Consider the following 23,395-nt stretch of genomic DNA (forward strand, 5'->3'; position numbering starts at 1 on the left):
TAACTGAAACCTTATTGGATGATCAGAGCAGATAGTTGCTTAGTTAAGAGAAAGTTAAAGTACGAGCTAGAAATTTTGGTTATTGCTGTACTCACCAGGGGTCTTGTTAGGTTCCACAACCCATTCAGACTCACAAGACTACCACAAACGTGTTTGGTCCAGTCTATTCAGAAAGATAAAGGACAGAACCACAGCAGACTGGCAGGGCAGCCTCATGTGTCCCTCTCAGTGGCAATCCTTGCAGCACTCATGTGGATGACACCGCACATGCCATCCAAAAGTTAGGAGACCCACATCATGCAGGTGCAGGAGCTTCTTCACTTAGTGCCCCGTGGGAACTGGTTCTCTCTCGTAACAAGGCCACAGAGTTTCCATGGTCCCCACAACGGACATGCAGTTACAAGAGCAACTGCACAAGGAAGCCCTAGGTACATATGGTGAACCATAAGGTACCGATAGTCTCCCAAACCAGATGCGATCAATTAGGGGTCAATTTCATCATGGTAATGTTCCCTTTAGTACAACAGACATCAACAGTTATCAGGTTAACAGGTGTGGCAGATAATACTTTTAGGAAATAGAGATACCTGTATTTCTGGTGCTACAGACTCTTCCAAAACCTTGCCACATTCCCATAGAGAGAAGGACTCCATGTTCCCTCCCCTTGAAACCAGAGCAAACTGACTGCCTCGATGAACACAACGATAGAGATGATGCACAGTGACTTGCAAGCCTAGGTCATGTAAGATGACGCAGCTTTGGTTTGGCTCTCTTGAGATGTCTGTCCCTGGAACTCAACTAGGAGGTTATGGAGAGGCCTTGACTCAGTGTTCTGGCAAAAAGCCCCAAATACAGTCTTAACCAGGAGCTAGCACCAGCCACTGGTAAGTACGTGAGCGAAACTTCCCCTTGCACTGGCCCTCACTAGTGCCAAGTGGGGCCGACACAGCTACCTCCACCACGCTCTGCTCAAGCCGTGGGATGGTTTGTTGCGCCATAACACGTAACTGGAAGATTTTGGTATCTAGAAGTTGGGCGCTACTGTAACAAAAAACCTAAAATGTATGGGAAACCTTTGGGTATTAGGCAGTGGGTGGAAACAGGAAAGACCTTGAGGCAAGTATATATGAGAGACTAGGGCCTCAAAGCCACTGTGAGGGAGAACTTTAGGAAAATCAACATTACTGGAAGCTGCAGGAAAGGGGACTTCTCTTTAGCAACACTGTTGTTTGTAGTAACATGGAAAACAGGAAATACACCCAGGGAATTGGGTAAGCCAGTCTAAGGAGACTTTCAATGTAGAAGGTGCCTCTTGGCTTCTTAGTTGCGGATGATAAAATTCAAGAACACAGAGATGAGAAAAAACTGTACCATATAAAGGAACCAAGATTTGCTGGAATCAAAAATAAAACATTTTGGGGCACCTGGGTGGCTCAGTTGGTTAAGCAACTGCCTTCGGCTCAGGTCATGATCCTGGAGTTCCAGGATCAATTCCCACATCAGGCCCTCTGCTCATCAGGGAGCCAGCTTCTCCCTCTGCCCCTCGCCCCTTTCATGCTCTCTCTCTCTCAAATAAATAAAATCTTTAAAAATAAATAAATAAATAAATAAAACATTTTTCCTTCTTAGCTCCTCCAGGAAGGAAATGATGCTAAAATTCGGAAATGGCTTCTGATATGATCTCACTGATATGTGGAATTTAAGAAAGGCTGAGGATCATAGGGGAAGAGAGGAAAAAATGAAACAAGATGAAACCAGAGAGGGAGACAAACCATAAGAGACTCTTAATCACAGGAAACAAAACTAAGGGTTGCTGGAGGAGAGGGGATGGAGGGATGGGGTTACTGGGTGATGGATATTGGGGAGGGCATGTGTTGTAATAAGCACTGGGTATTATATTAACATTGATGAATCACAGGCCTGTACCCCTGAAACAAATAGTACATTATCTGTTAATTAATTAAATTTAAATAAAATTAAAAAAAGAAAAAAGAAATAGCTTCTGAAGAGAGATCAAATTCAGTGCAGTGTCAGGAAAACACTGTTTAATGATAAAGCCATGGGTATCAATACAAAACTCCTTGTTAAAATCTTAGATTTTTTTCCAAAGATTTTATTTTTAAGTAATCTCTGCACCCAACATGGGGCTCAAATTCACAACCCTGAGATCAAGAATTGCATGCTCAGGAAATTTGGGTGGCTCAGACAGTTAAGCACCTGCCTTCAACTCAGGTCACGATCCCAGGGTCCTGGGATTGAGCCCATATGAACCCTGCATCAGGGTCCCTGCTCAACAGGGAGCCTGCTTCTCCCTCTCCTGCTCCCTCTGCTTGTGCTCTCTCATTTTATCAAATAAATAAATAAAATCTCAAAAAAAAAATTTCATGCTTTACCAACTAAGCCAGAATTTCATGCTCTACCAATTAAGCCAGTCAGGCTCCCCAAGATCTTAGAAAGATTTAAAATGGTGCCTTAGGGAGACTATGAACAGACAACAGAATTCTAAGAAACTAACGGGTATGGTCCCACAGGCTTGCACAGGGAGCTCAATGCAGAATACGACTTAGGTTCTCAAACAATGCCCACAGGGAAACACAGCACCGCAGGGAAGCACCACAGGGAAACACAGCCATTAGTCAGTGACCGTGCAAACTACTAAGTCAAGGTGGTTCCCAGTGTTAACACTGGACCACTGCATTCCTTTTGATGACATATTTTTGTGAAGATGCTTTTCTGGCAGTTGCTATGATAAAAAGCAAGTACCACCCCCTCCCCTCCAATCAATATGAAACAGGAAAGTATCCAATCTTATCCAGTATGAGTCCTAGGTTATACCATAAAAACAACACAAATTCTTTCTGGCTCACTTTCTCTTGAGACACTTGCCTTTGGAACCCAGATGCCACGCAGTGAGAAAGCCCAGGCTGCACAGTCCTGCGCTAAGGTCTCAGCTAACAGCTAGCTTCAACTGTCAGAGCTATGAATGAGCAAACCTTTAACCGATTCCAGCCCCTGGACTTCCAAGTCTTCCAAGGGAGGACAGCACAGAGCAGAGATTAGCCTTTTCCACTATGTCCTGTCCAAACTGCTTGACCCACAGAAGCCATGAGCCTTAAAAATGGTTGTTTTATGCCACTAAATTTTGGAGTAATTGCTATGCAGCCACACTAACTTTATCAACAGCTGTTTAATATATAATACAAATAAAAAACTAGAATCAGGTCATACATGGAGCCATGACAGTCATCATGAATCAAAGATGATTAACCCAAATCTGTGCATCTGGGATCCCTTAAAAAAAGAAGGTGGGGAACAAAATCATTAGATACATTAAAAACAATTTTTTAATTAAGTAAACTCTATGCCCAATGTGGGGTTCAAACTCAGGGCCCCAAGATCAAGCACTACATGCTCTGCTGACTAAGCCAGCCAAGGGCTCCTAAAAGATACATTTTCATTTTATTTAAAAAAAAGATTAATTTATTTATTTTACAGAGAGAGAGCAAATGGGGGGAAGCAGAGGAAGAGGAACAAGCAGACTCCACGCTGAGCATACAGCCCGATGCGGGACTTGATCTCACAACCCCGAGATCATGACCTTAGCCAAAACTAAGAGTCTGAGACTCAATGAACCGCGCCACCTGGGAACCCCTAAAAGATAAATTTTTAAAACAAATGTATCTCATTCACCAATATTTTGTTGCAGGACCAAAGCCCTTCTTTGAACAGAAGTTCCAACATGTATCTTTTATATATGCACTGCACTATAGTACATCCTCCAAGAGTTCCGATTTTGGTTTCTTTAAAGTGGAAACTCAGATTAAGAACTTAAAAAGGCTTACAAAGCATTCTGAGTGCAGAATTTTCTTACATTTTTCTGCTTGTCTCATTCATACCTAATTGGAAAGGAATTTAAAAAAATTTTTTCTGAGTCTTTGCAAAACATTCAACTTATTTTAACCATTTCTATAATAAATAATTAAATTATATAATTGTAATAAAAAACCACAATGGGTCACAAACAGGTCTGGAAGCTTAAAAAAAAAAAAACCCTCTCACTAAAGATAGATATATATATGTGCATGTGTGTGTGTCTATATCATCTAATTCTATATGCTTTTACTATTTTTGTTTATTTTGTTTCTAAAAAGGAGGAGGAAGATGGGGCACCTGGCTGGTTCAGTCAGTAAAGCATCTGACTCAGTCTCAGGGTTGTGGGTTTGAAGTCCACATTGGGTACAGAGATTACTTGACAATGAATAAATAAATAGAGGAGAGGGGGTACCTATGACGGGCATGCACTGAATTAGCTTATTCTCTACCACCCAATTACGCATTCCAGGGATGGTTTTGATACAATGGGATACAATACAGAAACCAAGAAGTTTCATAAAAATATTAAGTCATTCTGGAAAGTAGAAATCTACATTAGTAGGCGCTTGGGTGGCTCAGTCATTAAGCATCTGCCTTTGGCTCAGGTCATGATCCTGAGGTCCTGGGATAGAGCCCCACATTGGGCTCCCTGCTCAGCGGGAAGCCTGCTTTTCCCTCTCCCACTCCCCCTGCTTGTGTTCCCTCTATTGCTATGTCTCTCTCTGTTAAAAATCTTTAACTAAAAAAAAAATCTACATTAGCTGCTGATTCTGCTAAGAGATGTCAAAGATGGGGTTGTTTAAGCCACATACTTTATCACTATTTGAATCGATGATATCTGTGTAAGACTCACCATTATTTAAGTATCATTAAAACAAAACATTGCCATTTAAACTACAACATAATGCTAAAACATTATTAGAATCAGTGAAATAGGGGCGCCTGGGTGGCTCAGTAGTTAAGCATCTGCCTTTGGCTCAGGTCATGATCCCAGCGTCCCAGACACTGGGATCCAGCCCTATATCTGGTTCCCTGCTCAGCAGGAAGCCTGCTTCTCCCTCTTCAGCTTCCTCATGGCTATGTTCCTTCTCTTGCTATCTCTGTCATAAATAAATAAAATCTTAAAAAAAGAAAATAAAAGAATCAGTACTCTTTTCACAAGCACAAGTAATTACAATATTTTGAGGAAACCACATAAGCTGAGAGCACTGATAATTACTGGTCAAAGGAAGTCATATAAAACAGTTGTAATCAACATGCTTAAATTCTATCCTCAGTGGAATTTTTAAAATGGAAATTTCAGGGGTGCCTGGGTGGCTCAGTGGGTTAAAGCCTCTGCCTTCGGCTCAGGTCATGATCCCAGGGTCCTGGAATCGAGCCCCACATCAGGCTCTCTGCTCAGTGGGAAGCCTGCTTCCCTTCCTCTCTCTGCCTGCCTCTCTGCCTAACTGTGATCTCTGTCTGTCAAATAAATAAATAAAATCTTAAAAAAAAAAATGGAAATTTCAAACCCAGTCCTTCAGAGACATGAGGCTACCTCCAAATCAGGATATAAACAATTTGGTAATTAACAGTTTAAAGAGGCAATTAAGTTGCAGTTAATAACACTGATGAACATGTAAGAAAACATGTGGAATTCTCAATTAGATCTTGACTCTTTTCCTCTCTAAATTGTATGCAGATGTCCCCTTCCTATTTAAAGATTTTTTTTTTCCAATTTTAAAAATTTTTAAGTAGGCCACCCCACCCCCCACCCAGAGTGGAGGCCAACACTGGGCTTGAACTCGTTTTTAGTATATGTGCTGCCGAAGCGAGCACTGGGCTTGAACTCGTGACCTGGAGATCAAGACCTGAGCTGAGATCAAAAGTCAGATGCTTAACCAACTGAGCCACCCAGGCTCCCCTTAAAGATTTTATTTTATTTTTTAAAAGATTTTATTTATTTATTTGACAGAGAGAGAGTGAGAGAGGGAATATAAGCAGGGGAAGCAGGAGAGGGAGAACCAGGCTTCCCGAGGAGCAGGAAGCCTGATGTGGGGCTCAATCCCAGGACGCTGGGATCATGACCTGAGCCAAAGGCAGACACCCAGCACCTGAGCCACCGCCCCAAAGATTTTAAAGTAACCTCTAAACCCAATATGGGACTTGAACTCACAACCTCAAGATCAGGGGTCACATGCTCAACACACTGAGCCAGCCAGGTGCCTCTCCCCTTCCTATTTAAATATAGAAGGCTAACAGTATCTTTCATGTGCTACAGTCTCTGTGTTTACAGATTAAGTTTTCATGTAGCATCTCCCAGGTCCTCTAATTTCAATTTTTGTTCCTAAAAGAAAGAGTTTCAAAGATTACTTTCAATGTAATTGAAATTCAGTTCAATTTACCTCTTCTTTGGGGCATCTTCCAGAGTTTTTTGAAGCCTGCCAATTGTAGCTTCCACACTCTTGAGTTGTCTTCTGCTTGAGGGCTTTGTTGTTTGTACATTTACTGTGCTTAACTCAATTTTCATGCCCTTAATAATATCTAACAAGTCTTTTTTTGTATTCTCCTTTACACTCTCTTGGCTCTCTGTTTCTTTGGAAATCCCATGCGTTGGAGCAGACTGCTCATCTTTCTTGCTATAAATCACACTGTTAGTGCCAAAGTATCTTTGGACATTATTTTTTGTCCTAGAAAGAAGCATTAAAGAAAAAAAAAATGAAAAATACAATCCAAAATAATAAAGCAAGGATTCAAAACACTGCTTTTACATGTTTTTAAACTTTTCTAATTCAAATCCTTCCCTTTTGTTTTTATTATTATTGTCAGCAACCGTAACAAGAACAACGTAACATTTATTAAATATATACTATGTGCTTAGTCTGGTGCAAAGTATTTATTACATTTCCTCATACCCGCAACAACTCCGTATTTCCCCCATTCTACAGATAAGGAAAATAGAAACCAGAGAAGCGAAGTGATTTACCCAAGTTCATGTAGCGCAGGGCTCACTAAGGCCTAAGATACACTGGTGAGTCACAAACGGGTTACAGGTGTGCTGAGACTGACTGATCACCTGGTCCTTGGGGTAGCTGGGTGAAGCCTGGGGCTGCTGGAGCTCCTATCTGTTGCCTCCCTCCGTTTACCTCAAAGTTTGACACAAGATCATTTTCTATGCATTCTGTGACATTTAAAAAAGGTGATAACTTTGTGATCCACCATCTGTGGTGGAAATATCACCAAGATGAAAGATTTTCATAAAAACCTTATGGGGAAAGACCACTTTCCAGGATGAACCCTCAGATACAATAGAAACTGTAAAGGCCAAGATTCGGGATAAGGAAGGAATTCCTCCTGACCAGCAGAGACTGATCTTTGTTGGCAAGCACCTGGAAGATGGACGTACTCTGTCTGACACAACATTTAAAAGGAGTCCACTCCTCATCTTTGGCTGAGACTTCATGGTGGTGCTAAGAAAAGGAAGAAGTCTTATACCACTCTCAAGAAATTCTTCTTGAGAATTCCTCATGAGGGAAAGAAGGTTAAGTTAGCTGTCCTGAAATACTATAAAGTGGAATCAGAAGTGCCCTTCAGATGGATGTGGTGCTGGAGTTTCATGGCTAGCCACTCTGACAGACATTACTGTGACAAATGCTGTCTGACCTATTGCTTCAACAAACTGGAAAACAAGTAATTGTATATGCGTTGATAAAAGACATGAACTATGGGGTGCCCGGGTGGCTCAGTGGGTTAAAGCCTCTGCCTTCAGCTCAGGTCATGATCCCAGGGTCTTGGGATGGAGTCCCACATTTGGGCTTCCTGCTCAACAGGGAGCCTGCTTCCCCCTCTCTCTGTCTCTGCCTGCCTCTCTGCCTACTTGTGATCTCTCTCTGTCAAACAAATAAATAAAATCTTAAAAAAAAAAAAAGACACGAACTAACATTTAAAAAAAAAAAAAGGATTCCACAGGCTGCCTGGGTGGCTCAGTCAGTTAAGTGTCTGCCTTTGGCTCAGGTCATGACCCCAGGGTCCTGGGATTGAGTCCCACATCAGGCTCCTTGCTGGGGAGTCCACTTCTCCCTCTGCATGCCGCTCCCCCTGCTTGTGCCCTCTCTCTGCCTTTCTCTCAAATAAGTAAAAATAAAACCTTAAAAAAAAAAGGTTGCAAAAACCGTGACAGAGTTAATAAATTGCAATTTACTATTCTCAAACCCCAAACTGACTGACTACCAAGTCCTTGTTCTTAGCATAATACTACCTCTTTAAAAGGTATAAAAATAAAGAAATTTCTTTTTTTTTTTTTTAAGATTTTACTCATTTATTTGACAGAGACGTCACAAGCAGGCAGAGAGAGGGGGGGAGGCAGGCTCCCTGCTGAGCAGAGCGCCCCGATGCGGGGCTTGATCCCAGGACCCTGAGATCATGACCTGAGCTGAAGGCAGAGGCTTAACCCACTGAGCCACCCAGGCGCCCCCAGAAATTTCTATTAATAAAGAAAAGTTACTTTCTTTAAAAAACATGTCTGAGTATTATTCTAATGTCTGGGTGTTATTCTAATCTGATCAACTTTCTCATTGAGCTACATGTCATTTAACCAATCACCATTTGTAAACTAAGCTGAAATGGAACAGTAAAAAGGATATTCAATGGCTACTTTCCGCTTTTTCATTAAATACATTTGTGAAAAAGAATGACACAAATGATTACATCTATTTCAAATTCATGCAAAAGATTTGCCAAATCTAAGTCACCCAAATATCTGATTTTATTTTGTGGTGTTAAAAACCTTTTGATACTTGATATTGACGAACTTTTTTTCTTTTTTAGAGATTCATTTATATATTTGAGAGAGAGAGCGTGTGAGCAAGAACGCAAGCACCAACAGAAGGGGCAGAGGGAGAAAGAATCCCAAGGAAGCTGAGCATGGAGCCCGATGTGAGGCTCATTCTCAGGACCCTGAGATCATGACCTGAGCTGAAACTGAGTCAGACATTTAACCAACTGCACCACCCAGGTGTCCTGATATTGAAGAAATTAAAAAGCTAGGGCACCTGGGTGGCTCAGTCAGTTAAGCATCTGCCTTCCGCTCAGGCCACGGTTCTGGGATCCAGCCCCACGTCCTCCACGTGGGGCTCCCTGCTCAGGGGAGAGCCTGCTTCTCCCTCTCCCTCTCCCCCTGCTCGTGGGTGTACTCTCTCACACTCTCTATCCCAAATAAATAAATCTTTAAAAAAAAAGAAAGAAAGAAAATATTTTTAAAAACGTAAAAAGCTAATGAATGTGTTAGATTAGAAAGGTAAAATGTACAAAAAGTCATTCATTAAATACAATGAATATCTACTCTGTGCTGGATACTATACTATGCATTGACGATAGGATACAATAGTAAATAAGAATCTCATGGTCCCTATCTTTCTGAAGCTAACAGGCTAGAACACTGTTTTTTTTTTTTTTTTTTTTTTTTTTTTTTTTTTTTTTTTTTTAAAGATTTTATTTATTTATTTGTCAGAGAGAGAGAGAGAGAGAGAGAGAGAGCGAGCACAGGCAGACAGAGTGGCAGAGTGAGAAGGAGGCTCCCTGCGGAGCAAGGAGCCCGATGTGGGACTCGATCCCAGGACGCTGGGATCATGACCTGAGCCGAAGGCAGCCGCTTAACCAACTGAGCCACCCAGGCTCCCCTTAAAGATTTTATTTTATTTTTTAAAAGATTTTATTTATTTATTTGACAGAGAGAGAGTGAGAGAGGGAATATAAGCAGGGGAAGCAGGAGAGGGAGAACCAGGCTTCCCGAGGAGCAGGAAGCCTGATGTGGGGCTCAATCCCAGGACGCTGGGATCATGACCTGAGCCAAAGGCAGACACCCAGCACCTGAGCCACCGCCCCAAAGATTTTAAAGTAACCTCTAAACCCAATATGGGACTTGAACTCACAACCTCAAGATCAGGGGTCACATGCTCAACACACTGAGCCAGCCAGGTGCCTCTCCCCTTCCTATTTAAATATAGAAGGCTAACAGTATCTTTCATGTGCTACAGTCTCTGTGTTTACAGATTAAGTTTTCATGTAGCATCTCCCAGGTCCTCTAATTTCAATTTTTGTTCCTAAAAGAAAGAGTTTCAAAGATTACTTTCAATGTAATTGAAATTCAGTTCAATTTACCTCTTCTTTGGGGCATCTTCCAGAGTTTTTTGAAGCCTGCCAATTGTAGCTTCCACACTCTTGAGTTGTCTTCTGCTTGAGGGCTTTGTTGTTTGTACATTTACTGTGCTTAACTCAATTTTCATGCCCTTAATAATATCTAACAAGTCTTTTTTTGTATTCTCCTTTACACTCTCTTGGCTCTCTGTTTCTTTGGAAATCCCATGCGTTGGAGCAGACTGCTCATCTTTCTTGCTATAAATCACACTGTTAGTGCCAAAGTATCTTTGGACATTATTTTTTGTCCTAGAAAGAAGCATTAAAGAAAAAAAAAATGAAAAATACAATCCAAAATAATAAAGCAAGGATTCAAAACACTGCTTTTACATGTTTTTAAACTTTTCTAATTCAAATCCTTCCCTTTTGTTTTTATTATTATTGTCAGCAACCGTAACAAGAACAACGTAACATTTATTAAATATATACTATGTGCTTAGTCTGGTGCAAAGTATTTATTACATTTCCTCATACCCGCAACAACTCCGTATTTCCCCCATTCTACAGATAAGGAAAATAGAAACCAGAGAAGCGAAGTGATTTACCCAAGTTCATGTAGCGCAGGGCTCACTAAGGCCTAAGATACACTGGTGAGTCACAAACGGGTTACAGGTGTGCTGAGACTGACTGATCACCTGGTCCTTGGGGTAGCTGGGTGAAGCCTGGGGCTGCTGGAGCTCCTATCTGTTGCCTCCCTCCGTTTACCTCAAAGTTTGACACAAGATCATTTTCTATGCATTCTGTGACATTTAAAAAAGGTGATAACTTTGTGATCCACCATCTGTGGTGGAAATATCACCAAGATGAAAGATTTTCATAAAAACCTTATGGGGAAAGACCACTTTCCAGGATGAACCCTCAGATACAATAGAAACTGTAAAGGCCAAGATTCGGGATAAGGAAGGAATTCCTCCTGACCAGCAGAGACTGATCTTTGTTGGCAAGCACCTGGAAGATGGACGTACTCTGTCTGACACAACATTTAAAAGGAGTCCACTCCTCATCTTTGGCTGAGACTTCATGGTGGTGCTAAGAAAAGGAAGAAGTCTTATACCACTCTCAAGAAATTCTTCTTGAGAATTCCTCATGAGGGAAAGAAGGTTAAGTTAGCTGTCCTGAAATACTATAAAGTGGAATCAGAAGTGCCCTTCAGATGGATGTGGTGCTGGAGTTTCATGGCTAGCCACTCTGACAGACATTACTGTGACAAATGCTGTCTGACCTATTGCTTCAACAAACTGGAAAACAAGTAATTGTATATGCGTTGATAAAAGACATGAACTATGGGGTGCCCGGGTGGCTCAGTGGGTTAAAGCCTCTGCCTTCAGCTCAGGTCATGATCCCAGGGTCTTGGGATGGAGTCCCACATTTGGGCTTCCTGCTCAACAGGGAGCCTGCTTCCCCCTCTCTCTGTCTCTGCCTGCCTCTCTGCCTACTTGTGATCTCTCTCTGTCAAACAAATAAATAAAATCTTAAAAAAAAAAAAAGACACGAACTAACATTTAAAAAAAAAAAAAGGATTCCACAGGCTGCCTGGGTGGCTCAGTCAGTTAAGTGTCTGCCTTTGGCTCAGGTCATGACCCCAGGGTCCTGGGATTGAGTCCCACATCAGGCTCCTTGCTGGGGAGTCCACTTCTCCCTCTGCATGCCGCTCCCCCTGCTTGTGCCCTCTCTCTGCCTTTCTCTCAAATAAGTAAAAATAAAACCTTAAAAAAAAAAGGTTGCAAAAACCGTGACAGAGTTAATAAATTGCAATTTACTATTCTCAAACCCCAAACTGACTGACTACCAAGTCCTTGTTCTTAGCATAATACTACCTCTTTAAAAGGTATAAAAATAAAGAAATTTCTTTTTTTTTTTTTTAAGATTTTACTCATTTATTTGACAGAGACGTCACAAGCAGGCAGAGAGAGGGGGGGAGGCAGGCTCCCTGCTGAGCAGAGCGCCCCGATGCGGGGCTTGATCCCAGGACCCTGAGATCATGACCTGAGCTGAAGGCAGAGGCTTAACCCACTGAGCCACCCAGGCGCCCCCAGAAATTTCTATTAATAAAGAAAAGTTACTTTCTTTAAAAAACATGTCTGAGTATTATTCTAATGTCTGGGTGTTATTCTAATCTGATCAACTTTCTCATTGAGCTACATGTCATTTAACCAATCACCATTTGTAAACTAAGCTGAAATGGAACAGTAAAAAGGATATTCAATGGCTACTTTCCGCTTTTTCATTAAATACATTTGTGAAAAAGAATGACACAAATGATTACATCTATTTCAAATTCATGCAAAAGATTTGCCAAATCTAAGTCACCCAAATATCTGATTTTATTTTGTGGTGTTAAAAACCTTTTGATACTTGATATTGACGAACTTTTTTTCTTTTTTAGAGATTCATTTATATATTTGAGAGAGAGAGCGTGTGAGCAAGAACGCAAGCACCAACAGAAGGGGCAGAGGGAGAAAGAATCCCAAGGAAGCTGAGCATGGAGCCCGATGTGAGGCTCATTCTCAGGACCCTGAGATCATGACCTGAGCTGAAACTGAGTCAGACATTTAACCAACTGCACCACCCAGGTGTCCTGATATTGAAGAAATTAAAAAGCTAGGGCACCTGGGTGGCTCAGTCAGTTAAGCATCTGCCTTCCGCTCAGGCCACGGTTCTGGGATCCAGCCCCACGTCCTCCACGTGGGGCTCCCTGCTCAGGGGAGAGCCTGCTTCTCCCTCTCCCTCTCCCCCTGCTCGTGGGTGTACTCTCTCACACTCTCTATCCCAAATAAATAAATCTTTAAAAAAAAAGAAAGAAAGAAAATATTTTTAAAAACATAAAAAGCTAATGAATGTGTTAGATTAGAAAGGTAAAATGTACAAAAAGTCATTCATTAAATACAATGAATATCTACTCTGTGCTGGATACTATACTATGCATTGACGATAGGATACAATAGTAAATAAGAATCTCATGGTCCCTATCTTTCTGAAGCTAACAGGCTAGAACACTGTTTCTTAAACTTCAATATGCGTAAGAATTACCTAGGGGTCCCACCAAGGAATCCTTATTCAGTAGCTTTGAGGAGGGACTCAAAGTGTTTGCATTTCTAACAAATTTCCAAGTAATACTGATACTGCCCATCAGAGGACCGCGTATCTGAGGAGCTACGTGACACACGTCCTTTAATCCTTACAATTTTACAGGACAGGTTTTACTACTTCTGTTTTACATAAGCAACTGATGCTTAAAGAGGCTAAATCAGTGGTTCTTAACCTTTAGGGATCATCTGAATTACGTAGGGAGCTTATTTAAAATACATTCCTGAGATTCTTGGTTGCTAAGTTTGGTATGCTGCACAAGGACCTGCATTTAACCAAGATGCCAGGTGCTTCTGATACAACTCATCTCAAGACCGCACATCAGACCCTGGGCTACATATTATATCAAGTTCTCAAAGCTAGCCAATAGCAGTACCAGACTAGGGACCCTTTAATGAAAGAAAAAAATGGCTACTTCCAAGAATTCTGAAACAGACTATTTGATTTGCTTATAAAAATATCAAAGGCTATCAACTCGAGGCACTAAACAATTAGAATGCAAAACCAATTACATAATTAATATCTTTATAATCAGTACACAGGATCTTCATCATATCATTCAATATACGGTACGATTCAGTTTAGGAAAATATTATTTCACATGTTAAAGTTAAATATTAAAGGTATTATAACAAAGGTGGCAATCAGGAGACTCTCACATATAACCTCCCATCTTTCAATGTTTCCTTCCAAGACTACTACAGGGCCACAGAAAGTAATCTATGTTTAGTACAGGAAAATCACGTATGGGCAGTAACTCCATAACACTAAAATAATAAAACTTTGGTCATAACCTCCCACCAGGGCTTGTTTCCACTGAGAGCATTTCATCAGCACTTCAAATACAACACATCCAAAATCACCTTCAAGAGCTCCCCTCTAATACTGACTATCCATTTTTCACCCTTCTGTACTGAAGGGGCTTCTTACCATAACAGATATTTTGAATTCTAAAAACTATGACATATTTTAAAAGCTTTCTCAAAGCTGCTCCTCAATCTTCTATTAACATTAACAGTACACCTGTCTTGTAGGGTAGCCTGCTTAAATCTTTTCTCTACCTTACCCTTATTTCATGTCACATCATATCAGTTCTACCTGATTTTTCTCCTCCATCCAGCTACTTCTTCCCATCTCCATTGCTACTAACCTGCTTTGAGCTACACTTAATCATAGTGGCCCTGGCCCCAAATCGTTCTGCTTGGATTATATGCAGCAGAATTAAGTTTCCATAATGATGAGGGTTCTTAGAGAATAAACAGCAAGACGAAAGACGCATAACTACTTTTCTTGCCTGGCTAGCTCCAACCCTTGGTCCCCCTTTAGATTTTATCAGACTTCTTTTCCAGAAAGGATACCCTGAACCTCTCCTGCAATAGTTAGCTGTCCCGACTTGCTCACCCAGCCATGACTGGAATTAATAAAGCATTCTGTGCTACCCACACCATCTCAGCCTCACTCCGCTAAACTTGAATTGCATGCTTGGTGAACTATAAGCTTCGTGGTGGCAGAACTGGTGTTATTCGGGGTTTAACGCCAGTATCGGTACAGTGTAGGTACTTTAAATGTCGAATCAAAGAATAAATGGAGGCAGGAATGAGACCGTTATAGTCTTGGGGAGGGGGGGGGGAAGGTGAGACAACTTTGCTTCTGGAGCCCGGACTGAACGAGGGGAGGCGTGGCAAGAGGTAGGCGGCGCGGTGTAGAGCAGAGCGCTCGGGACAGGAGCCAACCTTGTAACCGTAGCTCTGTTTCTCACTCACGTTATGACCTTGGGCAAGTCATTTTAGCTTTCTGGGATTTCCCTTTCCTCAGCTTTAAAGCAACGGCCTCTGAGATCCCGCGGGCTGGAACATCCACCCCAGGAAGCGGAGAATGACCACCGAATGCCCCGGAGGGAGCCCGGAGGTTGCCTTAACACCCGTAAGGCCAACAGCGCCGAAATGCGGTACCTGACCGTTCCGTGCGGAGCACCGAGTAGCACAATCGTAGCCTCTGAGCCTCCAGAGTATAAAGGGAAGCGGGAGACGGGCCTTAGGGGTAGGATCGCGGAGACCCTCGGAAACATTGCCAAGAGACAAACCAAACCGGCAGCATAAACGATCAGGCCGTCCCTCTGCCAAACACGTCCCTCGCTCTCTCTTTCCGTTCTCCAGCCTGGTGCGTTCCGTCCCTTCACGTTCCGGTGGGCAACAGGGGCCGGTAACTGAGTTCCGGGCTCGTCCGCGGCCGGGCCCCGTCAGCCGCGTACCGACGGTGCTAGTGTCCTAGGTGGAGTGGATGCCTGAGTTCAGCTAAGATGCGCTGGTTCAGGCATCAGGACCCGCACGGGAGAGGAAGAGAGTGGAAGGAGTGATCTAGTGTGCAATACTACTTTGGGGGGCGGGGAAGAGGCGGAGAACTGACCCTACTGGGCGGCGTCTGGGGGAGAAGATGCACAGCGTTCATCACATTCTCAGAATGGTCCGTGGCCACAATGTTACAAAAGAAAAATTACCCTAGAACGTAGAAATTAGTATTTCTTTTCAGTCTCTGTTCTTGATGTAGCGTCAAAACATGAGACATGTATGTTTCTTCGCCCGCCCCCCACCCCGAAATTGTTTCAGAGAGAAAAATCTGCAAGAGAAAGGCGTGGTTTCTTCCTGCCCTTGAGGAAGGCAGTGAAGGATGAATGAGGGGTGGCCAAACCTCGAAGTGCTTGAGCATAAACCCCGGGGAGAAGGCCGGCTGATAAATCACATGCGAACCTCTGGACTGGACTTGCATGGTGGCCGCTGAAGGCTGACATCAATTTTCCCCCTACCATTTCAAGAGACAATCAAGATAGGTGGCGAGTTTTTTGTAAACGGAAATACAGAAAAGCGTATGAGTCATAAACATGTTGAGGAAAATGTGCTTCATGAATTAGTAGGGACTGAAATTTACTCTTTCTTCCTTCCTTTCTTCTTCTTTTTTAAAATTTTAAAATAGATTTTTGAAAGATTTATTTATTTATTTTAGAAAGACTGAAAGAGAGTACAAGCAGAGGGAGAGAATGTCCAAGCTGACTCCTGCTGAGTGCACAGCCAGAGGTGGGCCGCCATCCCAGGACCTATGAGATCAGGACCTGAGTCGAAACCAAGAGTCCACGCTCAAAAGACTGAGCCACCCAGGCGGCCCAGACTCTCAACTACTGCTTTCCAAAAGAGGCCTTTAATGATTACCCTAGTTAAAATAGCCTCCTGCACCACCCAGTCACACTTTCTGGCAGGGATTGCGGTTGTCTACCAATCCCCATTTGCCTCTTCCTCTGGAGTTTTCACTCTATGTGGCCACAGCAGAAATGACATTTCCCAGCCTTCCTTGCAGACAGGTACCTCTACATTTTACCAACAGAATGTGAATAGAAGCGATGTACCCATAAAAAAATGGGCACAAATTCCCCTAAAACTTTTCCTCTTTCCTCCTAGTTGGCATACAGACAAGATTATAGGAGTCGAAGCAGCTAGGAGATGGAGAGATGAAGCCTTTCAGAGATAAAGGTGAGAGCCACCCTGCCTCTGTCCCTTGCTGCCTCCTCCAGACTCTCACAAAGGAAGGGGGGAGGGAACACTTCCTTCTTGTTTAAATGTATTTCTTAGTTTCTCTGTGACAAGTAGTCTAGGTTATATCTTAACTAAGGTACCCTCTATGTCAAAACCTTGTTTCATTTTCTACAGAGTATCATTAACGGAAATTTATCTCATATTTATGTGCTTTTGTTATCTCACTCTGACAGAATGTGTGTTCCGTGAAGGAATGGACTTTGTCTTATTCACTGCTGCAGTTCTAGTTCCTAGAACCATGCCTGTCATACGATAGATGCTCAAAAATATTTGGTGAATACATTAATTATTTCCAAGTACAAAATAGGTGCAGAGAGTTTAGGAAATTTGCCCAACTTCTTGCAGCTAATCAATGGCAGAGCTAGATTCAAACTCAGAACCACTTAACTCTGATATTCTTGTTCATCTTGGAGTACCTGAGGGTTTATGATTTTACTTATGCATAAAGTCACATGGAGGTGGTCACTAAACACATAACTGAGTAGGTCAAAAGATCTGAATCCGAGATTCTAGCAAGCACCCCAGGTGATTCTGGTGCAGGTGGTCTTCAGATAGAATTTTGAGATATACTACAATGACAGTATGGCTTATTTAGCTATTCGTAGCTCTACATTCACTTAGGATGCACTTAAAGAAAAAGTGTTATAATTGGTGTACTATTAAAAGTGATGATCAGACTATTAACTTCTGACGAACGTCAAAGTCATAATGCTCAGCGAACAGAGCCAGATGTAAGAGACCATACACTGTATGATTCTGCTTCCATAACAGTGTGAAGAAGACAGAGCTAAAGGGAAGAAATCAGATCAAAAGTTACCAGGAAGTGGGGATGGAAGGAGGTGATTGGGTACGACAGAACATGAGGGAACTTTTTAAACTTATTGAAATACTCAGGGCGCCTGGGTGGCTCAGTGGGTTAAGCCTCTGTCTTCGACTCAGGTCATGACCCCAGGGTCCTGGGATTAAGCCCCACATGGGGCTCTCTGCTCAGTGGGGAGCCTGCCCCCCCCCCCACCACCTGCCTCTCTGCCTGCTTGTGATTTTTGGCTGTCAAATAAATAAATAAAATCTTAAAAAAAAAACTTATTGAAATACTCTATATCTTGATTCTGGTGGGGGTCATGGCCTTTCACACTTACCAAAACTCAAGACGTGTACACCTAAAATGTGTGAATTTTACTGTATGTAAATAATATATCTCAGCAAAACTGATTTGAACAAAAAAGTTAATTAAAGCAGTTAGAAATCTGCAATTATAAAATTGGTCACAAATTAAACCACAGGAGAATTTTAATATATCCTAAGAAAAAGAAAAGAAAAAACCTGTCCTGTGAAAAAGTATAATTTGTGCAATGGTTCAAAGCAATTATTTATAAAAGCAACAAAAATGTAGCCTGAAAGTAGAAAATGTTTTTCCTCCTTCTTCTATTCTGCCGTGGACTCACTAATCATTTTCTTCTCATTGCCCCCTGAAATGCACTTTCTAGAACAATGTGCCTTTGGCAAGAGGCAGCAAATCAACTGAAATAAGTCCTGATACACATCAGGGACTTTGTCCTAAATGTCTCATGAAATTCTACACTAATTAACTTGACAGCTTTCCATGAGCGGAAAAGGCAAAAATTATTTTATATTCCAGTTACCGATTGCTGTGTAACACACCACCCCAAAACTTAGTGGCTTAAAACAACAGTTTATTCTCTCTCACAGTTCTGTGGTTCACTGGGTGCAGCTGGGCGGTTCCCCGTTGGGGTTAGTCATGTGGCTACAGTCAGATAACAGCTAGTCTGGATTGGACGTCCCAGATGTTATTCTCATTCACATATTTAATGGCACAGCTGGGATGGCTGGAAGACACAGGGCCTGGCCGAGTAATATTCTCTCTCTCTCTCTCTATTGCTTCCTCTCTCTCTGCATGGCCTCTGAAGGGTAGCAAAATATGCCACCTTAAAATATACCACTTGGGTCATAAAGATCATTTTGAGCTGTGGACATTTAAGATGCAAATACAAGTGGAGCTCTCTGCCCTCCCCCTATTTGCCTAAATGCAGGACATAAACTTTTGAAGGTGTTCCCCCTCCCTTCTCTACCAGGAAAGACAAGTTAAGCACTGGCTACAACTCTAGAAATGTCAGCCCAGAAATGGCACTAAAGGGATCCACATAAATAACTTTACTAACTAGCCCTTAGTTTACATTAGTTCCCCCCATATATTTGCCTTTTCACGATTTGCTGCCCTAGAAACTGAAAGTCCTTTGCCCTGGTCTTGTGACTTCCCTGAAAATTCACCACTGTTTTCTTAAGATGCTATAAAAGCCCAAATTCTAACCATCTCTTTGAATTACTCATCTCCGAGTGCTCTCAGACACAGAGATATGTCTGTGTGGCATATGCATTAATGAACTTCTATTTGTTTTTCTCTTGTTAACCTGTCTTCTGTTAGTCTAATTTACAGGGTCCCAGCCATTGAACCTAAGATGGGTGGAAGGAAAAGAGATCTTTTTCCTGCCCTGCACCTCTCTACCTGCCTAGCTGGGGCTTCCTTACAACGTAACATCTTAGAGTATTTGAGTTTTTTACATAGAGACCAACTTACCTTATAGCCTTATATACAGTGAGTGTTCCATGAGGCCCAGTGTAACGCTGCACAGCTTTTTAGGACCTAGCATTGGAAATCACATAGTATCACTGCTGTGGTATTCCACTGGTAAAAAATGAGCCATAAGGCCAGCCCAGATTCTAAGGAAAGGAACTGTACCTCCCCCGGACACTAGGAGGAGTGGCTCCTAGGGCCCACCTTTGGAGACTTGCTACCACCTCTCAGCAAACTTTTAATTACATCCATTCACCGTACCAGCCACTCTGCTGTCTTGTTTTGTCTTTTTTTTTTTTTTTTAAATTTCCAACTATCTTGATAATCGTGTAAGAACTTATATCAGTTTATATAAAATATTACAAAGAAGTATCACATACATTATTTAATTTGGTCATTGTGATACTAATAGAGGAAGACAGGACAAGGATTTTCATTTTTATTTTTTAAAGATTTTATTTATTTATTTGAGAGAGAGAGCACGCAGAGGGAGAGGGAGAAGCAAACTCCCCACTGAGTGGGGAGCCCGGTGCAGGGCTCAATCCCAGGATCAGGACCTGAGCCGACGGCAGATGCCCAACTAGCTGAGCCACCCAAGTGTCCCAGAGCAAGGATTTTTATCCCCATTGTACTAACAAGAAAATGAGCCTCAGAGAAGTTCACTGAGTCACCCGAAGTCACATGACTAGTAAGTGCTAGCCCACAGCCTGCTGACTCCTAATCAGGGCTTTTCACTGGCTCTCATGCCGGCTCAATGGCACGTTTGTGTTTCACTGGCATCATTCCAGCCTGAATGTCAAAGTTCACTTGACAACATCCAAGTGCTGGTGTCGGCAAAACCATGCCTCTGAGGTTAGTGTGGTTGGACAAATTAAGAAAAAGCAAACAAAACTTTAGGGAGCTGTTCACTGGAGAGATTTTAATGAGCCTGTGTTTCAGATGAAGATTATAGGTATTGATCGTACTGTTTAAAAAAAAAAGGGCTTCTTCAAGCTGATTTTGATTTTGTTTATAAAATATGAGATAACCCTGTTGAATAAAGTAGCAATAAATTGGAGGGTGCCTGGGTGGCTCTGTCAGGTAAGTGTCTGCCTTCAACTCAGGTCATGATCTCAACATCCTGGAATCACCACTCCACACCACCCCGCTTCTCCCTCTGCCCCTCCCCTCTCATTTGTGCTCTCTCTCCCTCTCTCTCTCTCTTTTTTTTTCTCTCTCTCTCAAATAAATAAATAAAATCTTTAAAAAGGAAAGTAGCAATAAATTTGCCATCATGCAGTAACGTTAGAGATGATGCCAAGCAAACCTTTTTTTTTTTTTTTTAATTTATTTGACAGAGAGAGAGAGACAGCAAGAGAGGGAACACAGCAGGGGGAGTGGGAGAGCGAGAAGCAGGTCTCCTGCAGAACAGGGAGCCTGATGCAGGGCTCGATTCCAGGATCTTGGGGTCATGATCTGAGCTGAAGGCAGACGCTTAATGACTGAGCCACCCAGGTGCCCCTGATACCAAGGTAACCTAAATTAATACATAGACAAGTCATGAATGTTCAAAGGATCATTGAAGAAAATATTCAGGTCTCAAATATTTTTATTTATTTATTTATTATTTATTTAGAGAGCAGCGGGAGGGGTAGAGGGAGAGGGAGAAGAATCCCCACTGAACAGGAACCCAGGACCCTGAGATCATGACCCGAGCTAAAATCAACAGTCAGACACTTAATGTACTGAGTCACCCAGGTGCCCCAGGTCTCAAATATTTATACTGATGACATTGTTTAGCATTGCTTCACAATGCCAGGCAGATGTCGAAGTCAACAAAAAAGGAGGATTTGCTGCTGTATGTCAGAGAGTTAACTTCATGGATCTTCTTACCTCCTTAACACCTGGAGACAGACTGACACAGGGTCCAGTACTATAAGCAGACAAAACTATTTGAAGTTTGCCATGTGACATAGACCACCCACAAAATTCACATAATTAAAGAAAAATAAACTCTAACATGTGTTTTTAAACTATTTATACTTTTTCCAAGAAATCGAAAGCAAAGAAATGAAGAATAAAACAATCACACTAAAACTTCGTAGCTCAGGGGGCACCTGGCTGGCGCAGTTGGTAGAGCACACAACTCCTGATCTCGGGGTTGCAAGTTTGAGCCCCATGTTGGGTGTTGAGATTACTTAAAAATAAAATCTTAAACAACAACAACAACATGGGGCGCCTGGGTGGCTCAGTCATTAGGTGTCTGCCTTCAGCTCAGGTCGTGATCCCAGGGTCCTGGGATCGAGCCCCGCTTCAGCTCCCTGCTCAGCAGGAAGCCTGCTTCTCCCTCTCCCACTCTCTCTGCTTGTGTTCCTTCTCTCGCTGTGTCTCTCTCTGTCAAATAAATAAATAAAATCTTAAAAAAAAAAGAAGAGTTTGCTACTCTTTCAGTAAAAATTGAAAGATGAATGGTAATATCCTTTGAAAGTTTAAAAATTACAGGAGCTGTAAGGGAGACAACTTTGTTTTTGTAATGAAACTTCTATGTTTAAATAATTGTAGACATACAGAAAAGTTGCAAAAGTTGTACAAATATTTCCCAGACTACCCAAATGTTAATGTTTATCACATTTGTTTTTATCTTTCATTCTCTTACCTGTTATTTTTTCCCAGAACACTTGAAAATAAGTTGCAGAGGGGCACATGGGTGGCTCAATGGTTAAGCCTCTGCCATGGGCTCAGGTCATGATCCCAGGGTCCTGGGTTCAAGCCAAGCATCGGGCTCCTGCTCAGCGGGAGTCTGCTTCTCCCTCTCCTGCTCCCCCTGCTTGTGTTCCCTCTCTTGCTGTATCTCTCTCTGTGTCAATAAATAAATAACTAAATAATATAAAATCTTTAAAAAAGAAAAAAAGAAAAAAGTTTGCAGAGATAATTCACTTTACCTCTAAATCATGTGGGGTGTATTTCCTCAAAAAGGGACATTATCAGGGCGCCTGGGTGGCTCAGTGGGTTAAAGCCTCCGCCTTCGGCTCAGGTCATAATCCCAGGGTCCTGGGATGGAGCCCCACATCGGGCTTTCTGCTTAGTGGGGAGCCTGCTTCCTCCTCTCTCTGCCTCTGCCTGCCTCTCTGCCTACTTGTGATCTCTGTCTGTCGAATGGATGAATAAAGTCTTTAAAAAAAAAAGGGACTTTATCTTACATAAGTACAGTGCAATTATAAAATTAGGAAATTAACATCAATATAATACTATAATTCAATCTGCAGACCTTATTCAAATTCCACCAACTGTCACAACGATGTCCTTTATAGCAAAAGCGAAAGAAACTGTTTTCCTCATCCAGGACCCGATCAGAGATCACAGGTTGCATTTAATTCCATGCCTCTTCATCTCCTTTGAGTGGAGTTCCTCAGTGCATCCTCGTCCTTCATGACCTTGACTTCTTTTTAAATTAAAGTATAGTTGACACACAATGTTACATTAGTTTCAGGTGTTTGATCTTGAGGTTTTTGAAGAGTTCAGGTGAGTTATTTTGTAGCGCACTCTTATTTTTTTTCCTGTTTCCTAGTGATTAGATTGAAGTTATTAGTTTTTTTAAATCAGGAGAAACGCAGAACTGAAGTTATATTTTTCACTGTGTTCCACGTCAAGGGGCATTTGTGTTTGTCAGTCCCATTACTAGTGGTGTTAAAAATGAACAGCTAGGTAAGCAAAATAAGTCAATCAGAGAAAGTTAATTATCATATAATCTCACTGATATGTGGAATTTAAGAAATAAGGCAGAGGATCATAGGGAAAGGGAGGAAAAAATGAAACAAGACAAAACCAGAGAGACTTCATAAGTCCCAAACTGTAAGAGACTCTTACAAACCATAAGAGACTCTTAATCATAGGAAACAAACAGGGTTGCTGGGGGCAGGGGGAAGGGATGGGGTAACTGGGCGATGGACATTGGAGAGGGTATGTGATGTAACAAATACTAGGTATTCTATAAGACTGATGAATCACAGACCTGTACCCCTGAAATAAATAAAACATTATATGTTAATTAATTGAATTTAAATTTAAAAAAGAAAAAAATGAACAGCTAGTTTAAGAGATACAT

General features: G+C 41.9%; 1 protein-coding gene and 2 pseudogenes across 4 annotated transcripts in view; 2 read left to right on the plus strand and 1 right to left on the minus strand.

Moving 5' to 3' along the window:
- LOC308339981 (small ribosomal subunit protein mS31-like) overlaps positions 1–15,362 on the minus strand; it is a 35,697-nt gene extending 20,335 nt beyond the window's left edge. Inside the window, exons 1-3 of one of the 2 annotated variants that reach the window (XM_080799099.1) lie at positions 15,087–15,362; positions 10,012–10,296; positions 6,258–6,542 (exon numbers count right to left, since the gene is read on the minus strand). In XM_080799099.1, coding sequence (XP_080655225.1) covers positions 6,258–6,542; positions 10,012–10,296; positions 15,087–15,202 — 686 coding nt within the window. In that variant the 5' untranslated portion in view covers positions 15,203–15,362. The remainder of the gene's footprint in view (positions 1–6,257; positions 6,543–10,011; positions 10,297–15,086) is intronic. The other variant, XM_080799098.1, reaches the window with a different exon arrangement.
- On the plus strand, positions 6,724–7,546 carry LOC308339806 (ubiquitin-ribosomal protein eS31 fusion protein-like; annotated as a pseudogene). The gene is made up of 2 exons: positions 6,724–6,744; positions 7,104–7,546. The product of its transcript is annotated as a ubiquitin-ribosomal protein eS31 fusion protein-like (transcript).
- On the plus strand, positions 10,478–11,300 carry LOC308339807 (ubiquitin-ribosomal protein eS31 fusion protein-like; annotated as a pseudogene). The gene is made up of 2 exons: positions 10,478–10,498; positions 10,858–11,300. The product of its transcript is annotated as a ubiquitin-ribosomal protein eS31 fusion protein-like (transcript).
- Positions 15,363–23,395: the final 8,033 nt, after the last annotated feature.

Source organism: Martes martes, assembly GCF_963455335.1.
Source record: "Martes martes genome assembly, chromosome: 3".
In the NCBI taxonomy this organism is placed as follows: Eukaryota; Metazoa; Chordata; class Mammalia; order Carnivora; family Mustelidae; genus Martes; species Martes martes.